Below are 16,052 nucleotides of genomic sequence, written 5' to 3' on the forward strand. Positions count from 1 at the left end.
GAGGTAGAGAGAGAGAGAGAGAGGTAGAGAGAGAGAGAGAGAGGTAGAGAGGTAGAGAGAGAGAGAGAGATGTAGAGAGGTAGAGAGAGATTTAGAGAGGTAGAGAGAGATTTAGAGAGAGAGAGAGGTAGAGAGAGAGATGTAGAGAGAGAGAGAGGTAGAGAGAGAGATGTAGAGAGAGAGAGATGTAGAGAGAGAGAGATGTAGAGAGAGAGAGATGTAGAGAGAGAGAGGTAGAGAGAGAGAGAGAGAGAGAGAGGTAGAGAGAGAGAGAGAGAGAGAGAGGTAGAGAGAGAGAGATGTAGAGAGAGAGAGAGAGAGAGAGAGAGAGAGAGAGAGAGAGAGAGAGAGGGGGAGAGAGAGAGGAAAAGCTGATTGATTGAGAGGGAGGGATGTAGACAGCTCAGGGAATAGCTCAGACCCCTCTGAGATGGCAGGTCACTGGTATGAGAGTAGAGGGAGGTGTATGTGTGTGTATAATTGCCTGTCCTAGTTGAACACTAAAGAAGCTTCCAGCAATACAAGTATTACCTTCGTTGGCCACCATTTTGGAAGTGCCACCTCCCAGGGACAGACAAGGGATTCAAAGAAATAAAGGAAAAAAATATTCAAGAATCTCACGAGTCAAAGAACCTGCACAAGACCACCTAAATCCTTACATTTTTTCCAAAATCTATTAAAATATGCGAGCTCACCAAATGTGTAATAAATGACAGAAATGACACAGTCATGTTTTTTATACCTTCCAGCTTCTACTCCTGTAGGGGGTGGTAACCATCTCTAAGGCAGAGAGGATGTTGAACAACACTGACAAGTGGCTCTGACTGTCCCTTTGTAATCTCATGGTCGAGGAGTGACAGTAACTAAGAGTGATCATTCCATTTTCTGGGACGACCAAGAAGGGGTATAAAATAAATCGACAAGAGAGGGAAGGTGGACCGGGACAGAGAGATTAGGTCTCCTTTCGGGGTGCCCCCGTTGTTCTGTGGTGGAGTGCGGCTGAGCGGCTCACCTAAAGCCGTCTCAAGGGGATGAGTTCAAAGAGAGTCTGGCGTTGTGGCGGAGAGCAGGGAGGATGTGTGGGAGCAGACTAGGCAGGGCGAGAAGGGATTCTCATTACTGGAGTCTCGCACCCCGCCTTATTGCCTCTCCCCTCCGTCTCCCTCTCTTGTAGGCTGAATACATGACGCTACCTAGCCAAGAGACGCTATAATCCACCCCCATCTGTGTGTGTGGCTACGACACACACATACACACACACACCAGGGGCGGCAGGCAGCCTAGTGGTTAGAGCTTTGGGCCAGTAACCGAAAGGTTGCTGGATCGAATCCCCAAGCTGACAAGGTAAAAATATGTTGTTCTGCCCCTGAACAAGGCAGTTAACCCACTGTACCGGCCATCAATGTAAATAAGAATTTGTTCTAAACTGACTTGCCTAGTTAAATAAAGGGGGAATGGGAAAACAAAAGAAGGATGGTGGAGGAGAGGGATGGGAATGATGAAAGCTAGAATGGTGTGAGGGGTAGAGTGAGACAGAATGGTGTGAGGGGTAGAGTGAGACAGAATGGTGTGAGGGGTAGAGTGAGAGAGAATGGTGTGAAGGATAGAGAGAGAATGGTGTGAGGGATAGAGTGAGAGACAGAATGGTGTGAGGGGTAGAGTGAGAGACAGAATGGTGTGAGGGATAGATAGGTAGAGTGAGAGAATGGTGTGAAGGAGTGAAACTAGAGTAGGGCTGGGTGATATACCGTATAATACCATATTTTACGATATACCAGTATTGATGCACAGATTGGTGTATTGTTTTTTACTTTGCTTTGTCAAATGTGATACGCTGTGTGTAACGTCCATTTTTATAGTTTACTTCGCTAAGCAGCACCGGAGTGCCAAGTCTAGGTCCATGAAGCATCAAAACAATCTACCCCCAAGCCATTATACATCTGATCAAATGTCTACCCAGCCTACTTGCATTGTGCACCCCCCTTTACACTGCTGCTACTCTGTTAATTATCCATGAACAGTCACTTCAATAACTCTACCTACATGCACATATTACCTCAATTACCTCGACTAACACACACATTGACTCTGTACTGGTACCCCCTGTTTATAGCCTCGCTATTGTTATTTTACTACTGCTCTTTAATTATCTGTTTATTTATTTATTATTATTATTTTTTTGGGGGGGGGGGGGTATTTTTCTTTAAACTATTGTTGGTTAAGGGCTTGAAATAAGCATTTCCCTGTAAGGTCTACCTACACCTGTTGCATTCGGCGCTTGTGACAAACATTTGATTTGATTTAATAGTCATCTCTCTCTACTCTCCATGCAGCTTTCCACACAGACCTTCCACCTTCCGTCACTCAAGGAGAGCATTTGTTGTTCCTCTACCAGGAGACACTTGAGTTCAGTCTGCATGGTCAATGCAGCACATACAACAATGAAAACAATGCTGTTTTCACTTTGCTTCTTAATATAAATCCACTAGCGTTCTGTAATGACACTATTAGTTTGTGTTTCTTACATCTGCAAACAGCTAGTTTGTCTTTTCTTAGAAAGTTGGGCCTAAAGTTGGGCATTTATTAATGATGGCTAGATAAATGTACTGAGTCAGAACAAAGGTAATTTTCTATCCTGATAATACCAGTGATGGCGTAGACATCAGCATGTTGTTTGTGCAACAGTATCTTCTAAATAAAAGAGGAATATGTTAGCTTCATGAAGCAGCGAAGAGAAAACATTCAATGTAGCTCTCTAGTGAACATTTATCAACACTTTGGTTCCTACCCTGTGACAATAACTCCTCCCTGGCATTTTTCATTTTCATGTCAAACCACACTAGTTAAAGTGCCCACTATTGAATTTTTTACTATAGAATTAGAATAATCATTCCATTTCCATGATTCCAACAGTTCACCCAAGTGTTTAGCTCTAAATTACAAGTCAAATCGCAAATGCAACATTTGGTTAAAATAATGCCTTGTCTGCCCATATCGTGCAGCCCTACATGGCAGTGTAGAAGTTGTGTCAAATGAGTGCAGGAAATGCAGAAATGCATGATAATACTGAAAATGAGTTTGGGTTGAATTGAACAATATAAAACAATCAGAATGGACAAAGACTGATTGAAATCACTTGCCACCCTAGTGTCGCTCACTACTCAAAGCAAATGTACAACTTTTATTATTCAAAAACAAGTCAAATACCGTTCTTTTTTTTAAAATACAGTGATATATTTTGGCCATATCGCCCAGCCCTAAACTAGAGTGGGAGAGATGAGAGAGGAAAGACAGGACAGACCGACAGGACAGACAGACAGGAGGGGGGTGGGGTATTGAAGCAAAGACTTCTCTAGAGAGGGATCAGGGGAATGACATGCCTTCCTCCCATCAATCACTGATATTACTCCCTGCATTTGTCAGCATGCCGCGCCCGCTATCGCCATTACATCTCAGAGGTCGCACCCACGGCCCCATTTCCAGGCCGTTCTCCACTGTAATGGCTTGCTCCCGCCACATCGCAATTAACCTTTCTATTGCCAACCTGACAGCCAGCTGGAGACTGATCATTGGGCGACGTGGGCAGGATGTGTGTGTGTGTCTGCATGCAAGCCAAAAAATGTGGATGCTACCACGATTACAGATAATAATGATGAGTGAGAAAGTTAGACGCACAAATATCATACCCCACAAATGCTAACCTCCCCTGTTATTGTAATGGTGAGAGGGTAGCATGTCTTGGGGGTATGATATAAAATGCTAACCTCCCCTGTTATTGTAATGGTGAGAGGGTAGCATGTCTTGGGGGTATGATATAAAATGCTAACCTCCCCTGTTATTGTAATGGTGAGAGGGTAGCATGTCTTGGGGGTATGATATAAAATGCTAACCTCCCCTGTTATTGTAATGGTGAGAGGGTAGCATGTCTTGGGGGTATGATATAAAATGCTAACCTCCCCTGTTATTGTAATGGTGAGAGGGTAGCATGTCTTGGGGGTATGATATAACATGCTAACCTCCCCTGTTATTGTAATGGTGAGAGGGTAGCATGTCTTGGGTGTATGATATAAAATGCTAACCTCCCCTGTTATTGTAATGGTGAGAGGTTAGCATGTCTTGGGGGTATATTTGTGCGTCCACCTTTCTCACTCATCATTATTCACGATTCATTCAGGATTACTCGTAAACATGGTAGTATCCACATTAATGTTTACAATTTAAAAAATGACAATACATTATTTACAATTCATTTCTACTGGGCACCAAATAATCTGAAACAACCAAAACCAGCAAATGATCCACCAGATGTGTAGAGTCACAAGCTTGATGTAGTCATTGCATTATATGAATATGGGGCCAAATACAACATTTGTACTACTTTAATACACATAAGTGAATTTGTCCCAATACTTAGACTTTCTAAACAGTTCACCTGACATGGATGGAAAAACTCTCAAATTAAAGCTGACAGTCTGCACTTGAACTTCATAGCCATCGATTTTAAATCCAAAGTTTTGGAGTATAGAGTCCAAAATGCCTCATCGGTCCTAATAATTACAGCGGGCACTGTATGTGGGACAAGTAGGAGATGTAGCCCAGCTCTATGTCTCTGTAAGGACAAGTAGGAGATGTAGCCCAGATCTATGCCTCTGCAAGTACAAGTAGGAGAAGTAGCCCAGCTCTATGCCTCTGTAAAATGGATTTAAATCCCATAACAGTTGACCCGGGTGAATCTCATTGACTCTGTGGTTGTATCGTTTTATAGGAGGACCTGATCCTAGGACCTTTCCCTCAGAGTGCTGCTGTCTACATAAAACATGCACTGACCACACTGACACAGATTGATGGATGGCTGTACAGAGTCAGACTCCACCAGATACCATGAAGCCACACACACACGCAGACATGCACGCTCTCTTGAGGTTGATTATTTTGATGCGGCAGTGTGACCTGATAGGTCAGGAGATTTCCCATGATGATGATAGTGTCGGGTCAGTCCATGTGATCGAGTGGAGTGGGGGATAGCTGTGGACACACACACACACACACACACACACACACACACACACCTCCCGCGGGCTGCAAACAATGTCAAGTCATCTGACGCCATCGTTTATCCAGTGTCCCATCGCATCACAGTGTTAACATTGAAAGGCCTAAAGACAATGACATATCATGCATGTGTCATTGGATCACAGCGGCAATTCTATAGGCTAAAACCATCACGGAATGAATGCTTTCAGGAAGCCTCTTTTCAGCAGTATAGATTAGAAAGCAACCTTTGACCGACACTAGGTAAAACAGTCTTCACTGTGGTAAACCAGACACTAGGTAAAACAGTCTTCACTGTGGTAAACCAGACACTAGGTAAAACAGTCTTCACTGTGGTAAACCAGACACTAGGTAAAACAGTCTTCACTGTGGTAAACCAGACAGACAGACACTAGGTAAAACAGAGACAGACACTAGGTAAAACAGAGACAGACACTAGGTAAAACACAGACAGACACTAGGTAAAACAGAGACAGACACACAGACACTAGGTAAAACACAGACAGACACACAGACACTAGGTAAAACACAGACAGACACACAGACACTAGGTAAAACACAGACAGACACACAGACACTAGGTAAAACAGAGACAGACACACAGACACTAGGTAAAACAGAGACAGACACACAGACACTAGGTAAAACAGAGACAGACAGACACTAGGTAAAACAGAGACAGACAGACACTAGGTAAACAGAGACAGACAGACACTAGGTAAAACAGAGACAGACAGACACTAGGTAAAACAGAGACAGACAGACACTAGGTAAAACAGAGACAGACAGACACTAGGTAAAACAGAGACAGACAGACACTAGGTAAAACAGAGACAGACAGACACTAGGTAAAACAGAGACAGACAGACACTAGGTAAAACAGAGACAGACAGACACTAGGTAAAACAGAGACAGACAGACACTAGGTAAAACAGAGACAGACAGACACTGGGTAAAACAGAGACAGACAGACACTGGGTAAAACAGAGACAGACAGACACTAGGTAAAACAGAGACAGACAGACACTAGGTAAAACAGAGACAGACAGACACTAGGTAAAACAGAGACAGACACTAGGTAAAACAGAGACAGACAGACACTAGGTAAAACAGACAGACAGACACTAGGTAAAACAGACAGACAGACACTAGGTAAAACAGACAGACACTAGGTAAAACAGACAGACACTAGGTAAAACAGACAGACACTAGGTAAAACAGACAGACACTAGGTAAAACAGTCTTCACTGTGATAAAACAGGAAATGTCCCACATGGAATGATGGGTAATGTAGTACAGTGGTTAAATATTTTTGGTTACTGTAGCACCAACTGAATTCTGCTCTGCCTAGAGTACCCCCTGTGGATAGGCCAGGCACTCCCAGAGGTCATAGTAGCCCCTGTGGATAGGCCAGGTACACCCAGGGGTCCTAGTAGCCCCTGAGGCTAGGCACCCCCAGGAGTCCTAGTAGCCCCTGTGGATAGGCCAGGTACCCCAAGGGGGTCCTAGACACACTGGATAGGCCAGGTAACCCCAGGGGTCCTAGTACCCCCTGTGGATTGGACAGGTAGCCCCTGTGGATAGGACAGGTACCCCCAGGGGTCCTAGTACCCCCTGTGGATTGGACAGGTACCCCCAGGGGTCCTAGTACCCCTGTAGATAGGCCAGGCAGCCCTGGTTGGGAAACACTGCTGTAGTAGAGCCGTTTTTCTACCGTCCAATGGTCGTCCGCTCTCCTCAACGAAGTCGAGCTCATTAGCTCCAAAGGTTATGATAACACATGCAGTTGGAGATTGACCGTGAGAGTGACTTCACACCCACACCTGAGACGGCTACTCTGGCGGAGTCGAAGATGAAGGCTCTCTCCAGTCGTCCACACCCCTCTCTCCAACATAACAGGGCTGAGGGAGAACATAATTGCATTCCTGCGCTCCTCCGCCTGCAAATTGAATTTCGGGGCAAGACCCAGCTCAAACACCTAATAATCCCTGCTGCTCTGCTCGGCTCTCTCACCTAAATGAAACAAGGTCACATTGTACAGCCCTGCAGCTTGCAGAGCCCACAGCGACATCACAACCAGACCCCCCTCATGTTTGAGACAGTGCAGCAACATATATTGAAAATAAACTGAAAATAAGCACCAATACCACAGTCGGACAACAGAGTTTCACAACAGAGGACTTTTCTCAGTGGTGTGTTCTTAGGACCGGTAATGTGGTCAGCCTGGATCAATTAGTGCACTTTTAATTGACACTGTATGGCAGTCCCTCTTCTCTTTCCTCTTCTTCAATCTCTTCCTCACTCATTACATACATCATTTATTGCTGCCTTTCAACTCCCTCTCTCTCTCCACAGTCTTACCCAGAGAATGAAATAGAACCCAGTATTATATGTGTTCTGTGTATGGGTCCTACCTGCCACAGTGAGGCGGGCGGTGCGGCTGGCGATGGTTCCCAGGCTGTCGATGGTGGCCACACACTGGTACGTGCCCTCGTCGGGCTTGTTGTGCTTGGAGTGCACCACGCTAGAGATGAGCAGCGAGCCGTCAGGCAGAACACGCCGCCGCCCGTCGTCTGGCGCCAGGCTCAGGAAGGTTCCATCCTTCTTCCACTCCACACGGGCCTGGGGCGCAGTGGGCTCCGAGGCAGGGTCCCCGCTGTGCGCTGAGCAGTTGAGCAGTGCTGGGGCACCTCTCACGGCCAGTGTGTCCCACGGCTCCACCGAGAACCAGAAGGGGCTGAAGGGCCTCGCCGCCATGCCTGGAGAGGAGAGAGGAAGAGGGGTTGAAGTTAGTTCGCTGTAATTAAACAATGGCAGTACGTTCTTGTTGACTTGAACAGCCTTTGACAGGAAGTAAAACAATATGGGCCCTAGAACAGTAACTCATGTATTTTCATATAGATTCAGGCTGTGACCTCTGTTCACCTGCTATACCACCTCAATCAATCACTAAGTCACATTTCAAAACCATCACCGACTCACACAAAACACAATTACTGACTCATACATTCTATATTCATAACTAAAGCTTAAAACAGACAGTACAAAACAGATCTGAACACAAACTAATCAATGTCAAATTCAGTACAAAATGTCTTCCTGCTAGTTCCCGACAACCCACAACCAAAACCAGCCCACAAGAATTCACTGGCGAGAGGCAAGGCAGAGACAAATCGCATCCTGTTCCCAAGTCCCCTCCCTACAAAAGTGCTTTAATGAGAAGGGAAAGGAAGGTGTTGGAAGGCTTTCTTCCAGCCATTTATCCCTGCGTAATGGTAAACCTCACTGACAACAATTGCTCTGCATTTGCCCTCATAAATAATTCAGACATTCACCCAGAGTCACACAGTGGTATTGTTTAGATAAATACCCACAATTATCAGTTCTGCAGGGGTGAGAAACAGAATAATTAAAGGATTCTGAAACCAGTTTTAACGCAACGAACAGCATTAAAATAAGTGGCTGCATGTTGAATGTAGTTTAAATGATGCCGTTATGTTCCAAGGAGGTGACATCTCAGGAGAGGAGGAAAGGAGGGAGAGTTACCAGGTCTGTGGCATGATCGCAGCATCAGTTCTGCCATTTATCTTCTGGGGGTAATTTCTCTATCTCAGTTGCCCCGTCGTGTTCCCATGGAGAAGATATACATGGTATTCATTAGAGGCAATATGGCCACTGCACTGCAGCCAGGTAACCCTAAACTAAAACAAATAGTTTCTTCTGTTGACTTGAGTTTATTTTTACAGGGACAGTGCACATTAAATCAACGTTTCAGTAAAAGTGACTGTTTTAGCCAGTCGGATCATTTTCAACAGCAAGTCCCTGGGCAGGTTATTAAAAACTATTACAATAACAGCACAGACAAACAATGTCCAGTGAGGGCCTCCCGAGTGGCGCTGGGGTCTGAGGCACTCCAACGTAGTGCTAGCTGCGTCACTACAGATCCTGGTTCGATCCCAGGCTGTGTTGCAGCCGGAAGACCCATGAGGTGGCGCACAATTGGCCCAGCGTCGCCTGGGTTTGGGGAGGGTTTGGCCCATCGCGCACTAGCAACTCCTGTGGCAGGCCGGACACAATGCACGCTGACACGGTCGCCAGGTGTACAGTGTTTCCTCCAAAACATTGGTATGGCTGGCTACCGGGTTAAGCAGGCATTGTGTCAAGAAGCAGTGCAACTTGGCGGGTCTTGTTTTGGAGGACGCAAGACTAACTATCAATATCACGAAGTTGGGGAGAAAAAGGGGTAAATAATTTTTAACAATGAGCAGTGAACACATGCAGAGCAACATAGGACAAGCAACACGTAGCCACACCGAGCAACACGTAGCATGCAGACAGACCAGGCAACACGTAGCCACACCGAGCAACGCATAGCACGCAGACAGTCCAGGCAACACGTAGCCACACCGAGCAACACGTAGCATGCAGACAGACCAGGCAACACGTAGCCTAACCGAGCAACACGTAGCATGCAGACAGACCAGGCAACACGTAGCCACACCGAGCAACACGTAGCATGCAGACAGACCAGGCAACACGTAGCCACACCGAGCAACACGTAGCATGCAGACAGACCAGGCAACACGTAGCCACACCGAGCAACACGTAGCATGCAGAGCAACATAGGACAAGCAACACGTAGCCACAACGAGCAACACGTAGCAGACAGACCGAGCAACACGTAGCACGCAGAGCAACATAGGACAAGCAACACATAGCGCGCAGACAGGACGAGCAACACGTAGCGCAGACAGGACGAGCAACACGTAGCGCGCAGACAGCACGAGCAACACGTAGCGCAGACAGCACGAGCAACACGTAGCGCGCAGACAGGACGAGCAACACGTAGCACGCAGACAGACCGAGCAACACGTAGCATGCAGAGCAACATAGGACAAGCAACACAGAGAGCAATTTCCACACCTCAAGCTACAGACAACAGATAAGATGAGACTGGCTCTGTCTTTCCCTCTTGCTCTCTCTTTTCCATTTATTCTAAGTGTGAAGACAGAGTCTCTTCGCTTAGAAAGGCCATTGGGGAGAAACTATGGAAAGCAAAATAGTAAACTTCCTGAAAGGAGCTACACATGTTCCGTCATAACATATATGGAGACAGTGGTCTTAAAAGCTCCTTAAACTGTAGCAAGAGGTTGATCACACCACATCAATAGGTCTAACGGACCTGTGTGTCTATAATGGGCAGGCCTGTGACTGTGGCACAACAGCAGGCTGTGTATTTATATGTTGGCTTGTGCGACAGATGGAGAGAGACCTGTGTGGAGCTACTGCATTGGGACTTGTCCTCTCCAGCAGGCCTCGAGCACCATCACACGCTTAATCATCTCCGTCTTCAGCTGCTGTTGGAACAGTTGGGGAAGCTGGGCTCTGGGGGTCCAAATCACACCGTTTGAGACAAAATGACCGCCTTTAGCAGCTTTGAAGCAGGAGCAGTGGAAGAGAGAGGGCTCTGCCGAGGCTTATTCTAAGGGCGATGGTGTCAAATTGGCTGACCATATGCTTTAAAGAGCAGACACACAACATCCCTAGTCAGCAGAGCAAAGCGACTGGAGTGGTGCTGGACCACAAGCTGCCTCTCTTCCTTTGACACACACAATCCATCTGTAAATAGCCCACCCAATTTACCTACCTCATCCCCATACTGTTTTTATTTATTTACTTTTCTACTCTTTTGCACACCAGTATCTCTACCTGCACATGACCATCTGATCATTTATCACTCCAGTGTTAATCTGCTAAATTGTAATTATCCGCCTACCTCCTCATGCCTTTTGCACACAATGTACATACTCTTTTTTTTCTACTGTGTTATTGACTTGTTAATTGTTTACTCCATGTGTAACTCTGTGTTGTCTGTTCACACTGCTATGCTTTATCTTGGCCAGGTCGCAGTTGTAAATGAGAACTTGTTCTCAACTAGTCTACCTGGTTAACTAAAGGTGAAATAAAAAATAAATAAAAAATCCAGGATCATTCATCTCGTGGCCAACGCTCTGTGGCCAGCCCGCTACCCAACGGCGCCCTGCTCTGTGGCCAGCCCGCTACCCAACGGCGCCCTGCTCTGTGGCCAGCCCGCTACCCAACGGCGCCCTGCTCTGTGGCCAGCCCGCTACCCAACGGCGCCCTGCTCTGTGGCCAGCCCGCTACCCAACGGCGCCCTGCTCTGTGGCCAGCCCGCTACCCAACGGCGCCCTGCTCTGTGGCCAGCCCGCTACCCAACGGCGCCCTGCTCTGTGGCCAGCCCGCTACCCAACGGCGCCCTGCTCTGTGGCCAGCCCGCTACCCAACGGCGCCCTGCTCTGTGGCCAGCCCGCTACCCAACAGCGCCCTGCTCTGTGGCCAGCCCGCTACCCAACAGCGCCCTGCTCTGTGGCCAGCCCGCTACCCAACAGCGCCCTGCTCTGTGGCGAGCCCGCTACCCAACAGCGCCCTGCTCTGTGGCTAGCTCCCTACACAATATCAAATCAAATGTATTTATATAGCCCTTCTTACATCAGCTGATATCTCAAAGTGCTGTACAGAAACCCTGTGTAAAACCCCAAACAGCAAGCAATGCAGGTGTAGAAGCCCGGTAGCTAGGAAAAACTCCCTAGAAAGGTCAAAACCTAGGAAGAAACCTAGAGAGGAACCAGGCTGAGGGGTGGCCAGTCCTCTTCTGGCTGTACCAGGTGGAGATTATAACAGAACATGGCCAAGATGTTCAAATGTTCATAAATGACCAGCATGGTCAAATAATAATAATCACAGTAGTTGTCGAGGGTGCAACAGGTCAGCATCAGGAGTAAATGTCAGTTGGCTTTTCATTCCCGATCATTGAGAGTCTCTCTACCGTTCCTGCTGTCTCTAGAGAGTTGAAAACAGCAGGTCTGGCAGTGGTGGATGGAGAGCAGTGGATGAGCCCTGCTCTGTGGTTAGCCTGGCAGCGGTGGATGGACAGTGGTGGATGGAGAGCGGTGGATTGAGAGCGGTGGATTGAGAGCGGTGGATTGAGAGCGGTGGATTGAGAGCGGTGGATTGAGAGCGGTGGATTGAGAGCGGTGGATTGAGAGCGGTGGATGCGCCCTGCTCTGTGGCTAGCCTGGCAGCGGAGGATGGACGTGTAGGCCTATCAGTGGATCACGTGGCTGGCTTGAAGCGAGGTAAGTCCAGGTGATGAAAATAGTCATCGTAGTAGCATCTGCACCAAGCTGATATTTGCAGGCCAGCTTATCAGAGTGTGAAGACACTGAGCGCTTCACTATAAACAAAATACATAAACCAGGTTTGGAAACAGAGGAATTCCATCAGCCCCCCCCAGTATAAACATCATGAATCTTCTTGTATCTCCTGTTGGTTTACAATGTGTGTATGTTCAGTGCTATTACCACAGTGCTCAGGGTGAACAACATTTTACAACTGTCTACAGTACACCCTTACTGAGACCCATAGGGATTACAACACAGCACAAAGCCATGAGACGGGAATAGACTTGAGCCGTAAGCATTTTTTCAGCCAACTTTAAAAATCCTATTTACAGTGCAGCCGGAATTTCAGTGTTTTTTGGTTATCATTAAAGGTTAATGAGCAAATGTTTGAGAAACAACATTACAAATCCAAACACAGCAGATAAAAGATGAAACCAGGCAAATTATATCTCCCAATGAATAGCAGAGTTGACAACAGCAGTTTCACATTTTGAAAGTGCAACAAATATGGAGGGGATGAATGTTTTAGTGATATTTGTCCAACAAAACCCAGGAGGCCGTGCAGTCAACAGCCAGAGGACAGAGTGGTTCAGAAGCAGGTGGATGTAGGAGAGGGGAGGCTGTGCAGTCTACAGCCAGAGGACAGAGTGGTTAAGAAGCAGTAGGATGTAGGATAGAGGAGGAGGACCCTGTGGGGTTAAGGAGAGAAAGAAGAGACTCAAGGACAGGATCATCTCAGCCAGAGGACAGAGTGGTTAAGAAGCAGGTGGATGTAGGAGAGGGGAGGCTGTGCAGTCTACAGCCAGAGGACAGAGTGGTTAAGAAGCAGGTGGATGTAGGAGGGGAGGCTGTGCAGTCTACAGCCAGAGGACAGAGTGGTTAAGAAGCAGGTGGATGTAGGAGAGGGGAGGCTGTGCAGTCTACAGCCAGAGGACAGAGTGGTTCAGAAGCAGGTGGATGTAGTAGAGGGGAGGCTGTGCAGTCTACAGCCAGAGGACAGAGTGGTTCAGAACCAGTTGGATGTAGGAGAGGGGAGGACGACCCTGTGGGGTTAAGGAGAGAAAGAAGAAGAGACCCGAGGACAGGATCATCTCAGCCAGGGAGAGAGCTCTACCAACAACGAGGCCAACAAACTACATTTGAAACTACACAAAAAGGCACCTCTACCATCAAAACTTCTACAAGAGAAAAGTCTCAATCTTTGACAACCGGAGGCAAACTTAACTTTGGCTTTCATAACTGCATCCCAAAGGAATACCTGGGAAAAGAGAAGAGAGTTGCACACACTACTGAACTTGTCATTGCCAAAAAGATGCAACACTTTCCTCATGTTTGAGTTGCAAACAAAGTCAGAGAATGTGTTTCTTCCAGTGAAGAGAGTTGTGTTATTTTAATCCACAGATATCTTGATATCTGCAGGGCCACAGACTTTTCCTCCATTGTTTACTTGAGAACACAGAGAGAAGCTAGTGAACAACAAGCGTATATACTCTTCTAATGCCTATGGACGACAACCAATCGTTATGCCAGGGCTTCATTGGGCCCTGATATCGTTCTGTGCTGAAATAGTTTCATTTCACACAGCTGTGGAGATACAGGGGGGAGGAGTGTTATGGGCAGGGATGGGAGGTGTCAGAAGGAAACCGTATTACAGGCAGCAAGGTTTAATCTATTCTGCCCTGCGTTGTGGGGCCCACCGTTCGTCTTGAAAACATGGACTGTCTGCAGCCCTGGACAAGCCGGGAGCAGAGGGGAGAAAATGAGGTTGTCTGCTTGATAAGTATGGGCTGTTACCTCGGTCCCGCCGCTTCCCAAATCCACTTTACTCAGCAGTCAGAAAGGGTTTGGGATTGGAAGCACGGCTTACGGCAGTGTCCTGATAGGCACCCCTTTCTCCCCGAGCCGGGTGAATGGGAGAGGAGTGGATTCACACCGATGGATGTGCTACATCACCAGGCCCGTGTGCCGATGCTGAAAAATGCTTGAATGCTGCTGTTTGAGAAATGCTTTCAGGGACATTACAAGGCTGGGAAGGTGTGTGTGTGTGTGTGTGTGTGTATGCGGTGTTCACAGGATAATATTTGGTTATAAGTGCACTTCTCACTCAGCAGAGTAGTGTTTTGGTTTGGCTTTTACAAGGTAACTGAAGGACCTTGATGGCACAAAGTCACGTCAGTTAAAGTGACACACTAATCAGCTCAAGGATGGGGAATCTACGTCGAGGCTATTTAACATGGAGGAGATCTGCTCATATCAACGGTGGGCTTAGTCACATCAAACAGCATCACTGCCTGGTTTAATCATGAAAAATGGAATCTAGGCCTCTGATAAATTCTTGACAGAACAGATAACGTTTCATACTTAGCAGCAGCTACCAAGGTGAACCTCTCAAAGTCATGTTGAAAACCAGAGGGTCTCCAACCCACCAAACAAAGACCCCCTGTCCCCCTAGCCCCACCCCAGCAGGAAGCCTCCTTTCCCCCCCTCCAACTGCTGGAGATATATTGAACAAACCCCTAACAGCAACATCCTTGAGCCTGAACAGACCGTTCCCTTTCATACTTCAACTACTTACCTGCTCATTGTTACAACACTGTACATAGCCAATAATATAACATTTAAAATGTCTACACTCAAAAGTTTAATAAGAATATAATGTTAATGTTTCCCTTTTACAATTCCCTTTTGTTCATGGTCTATTCCATTTTCTTGGGAAATGTAAACAGATATATCCCTTACCAATAAAGCCCTTTGAATTGAATTTCCTGAGAGACAGAGGGCGAGAGAGGAGAGAAAGAGTTCTCAAACATAACATCTTCCCTAAAGGCCCTCCCCGTCTCAGTTTTGGAAGGATTTTCCGTCGGAGAAAATTTGTTAAAAATTATAACAGTATTTGTACAAATAAAATAGAAGTCTAGTTCAATGGCCTGGTATACTGTACAGATAGTTGGTACAAGGTTTGAAAATTGTCACACTGCCCTTTGTTAGCATCTAATATCCACCCCATGGTATTGCTTTATTGAGTCAGCACACTGACCTTCAGCTAAATTAACACGCTCCTAGAAAATATCCTTTCTAACAGTAAGGACTGGTGAATATAGGAATATAGATGTGAAATATGCCTGGTACTAAGAAGAGAAAAGTCTGCTGCTACAGATAAACAGAAGTCAGTTTCTTCTTTCTACATCTCTACACCTTCCTCCCTCTTCTCTCTTTGTCCCTCCGCCCACTGTCAGTCTCTTTAGTCAGGCTGGAAATGCCTCTCTCTCCCTCTCTCCCCCCCTTTCATGTCTGGCTACCTCCCTCTTCACAGACTCCCCTTCATCTCTCCATCCCACTCGTTTTCAAGCCCATCTGTCACCAGGAAACACATGGGGAAGTAACAGTGATCTGTAGAGCAAACCTATGAGGGGGGAGGGTTTGTCTTTCCAGCAGGAGGGTAGTGGTACAGCTAATAGCGCCTCAGACTGAATTGGATGTCCATTGAAATCAAAATGTCTGTTTCAAAAAATAAAAAAATGTTCTCTATGAGCGAACAAACAAACGCTTAGAAGTGTGGCTATATAGAGTAGTTGGTAGTTGAGTAGCTGTGATGAAAATAGACAACAGACCTGTCCTCTATAAAGCCTGTGCTGCAGATGACTAACAGACGATTAACAACTGAGCCTGACGTTCACCTGTATTCACTGACTGACTAGATAGAAGTTCTGTCAATAAAAGATGAGTGGAAAAAACACGTTTTATTAGGAGGGTCGAGCTGTAGCTGTGACAATGGATAAAATGAGAGAAGTCTCATGA

The 16,052-nt window shown here is 46.6% G+C and overlaps 1 protein-coding gene across 1 annotated transcript in view; it reads right to left on the reverse strand.

The window, feature by feature from the left end:
* The window catches only part of LOC109876410 (neogenin), a 135,250-nt gene that overhangs the window by 60,540 nt on the left and 58,658 nt on the right, over nt 1-16,052 (reverse strand). The window contains exon 2 of the mRNA XM_031812834.1: nt 7,467-7,811. Coding sequence (XP_031668694.1) covers nt 7,467-7,811 — 345 coding nt within the window. The remainder of the gene's footprint in view (nt 1-7,466; nt 7,812-16,052) is intronic.

Source organism: Oncorhynchus kisutch, unplaced genomic scaffold, assembly GCF_002021735.2.
Source record: "Oncorhynchus kisutch isolate 150728-3 unplaced genomic scaffold, Okis_V2 Okis03b-Okis08b_hom, whole genome shotgun sequence".
Classification (NCBI taxonomy): Eukaryota; Metazoa; Chordata; class Actinopteri; order Salmoniformes; family Salmonidae; genus Oncorhynchus; species Oncorhynchus kisutch.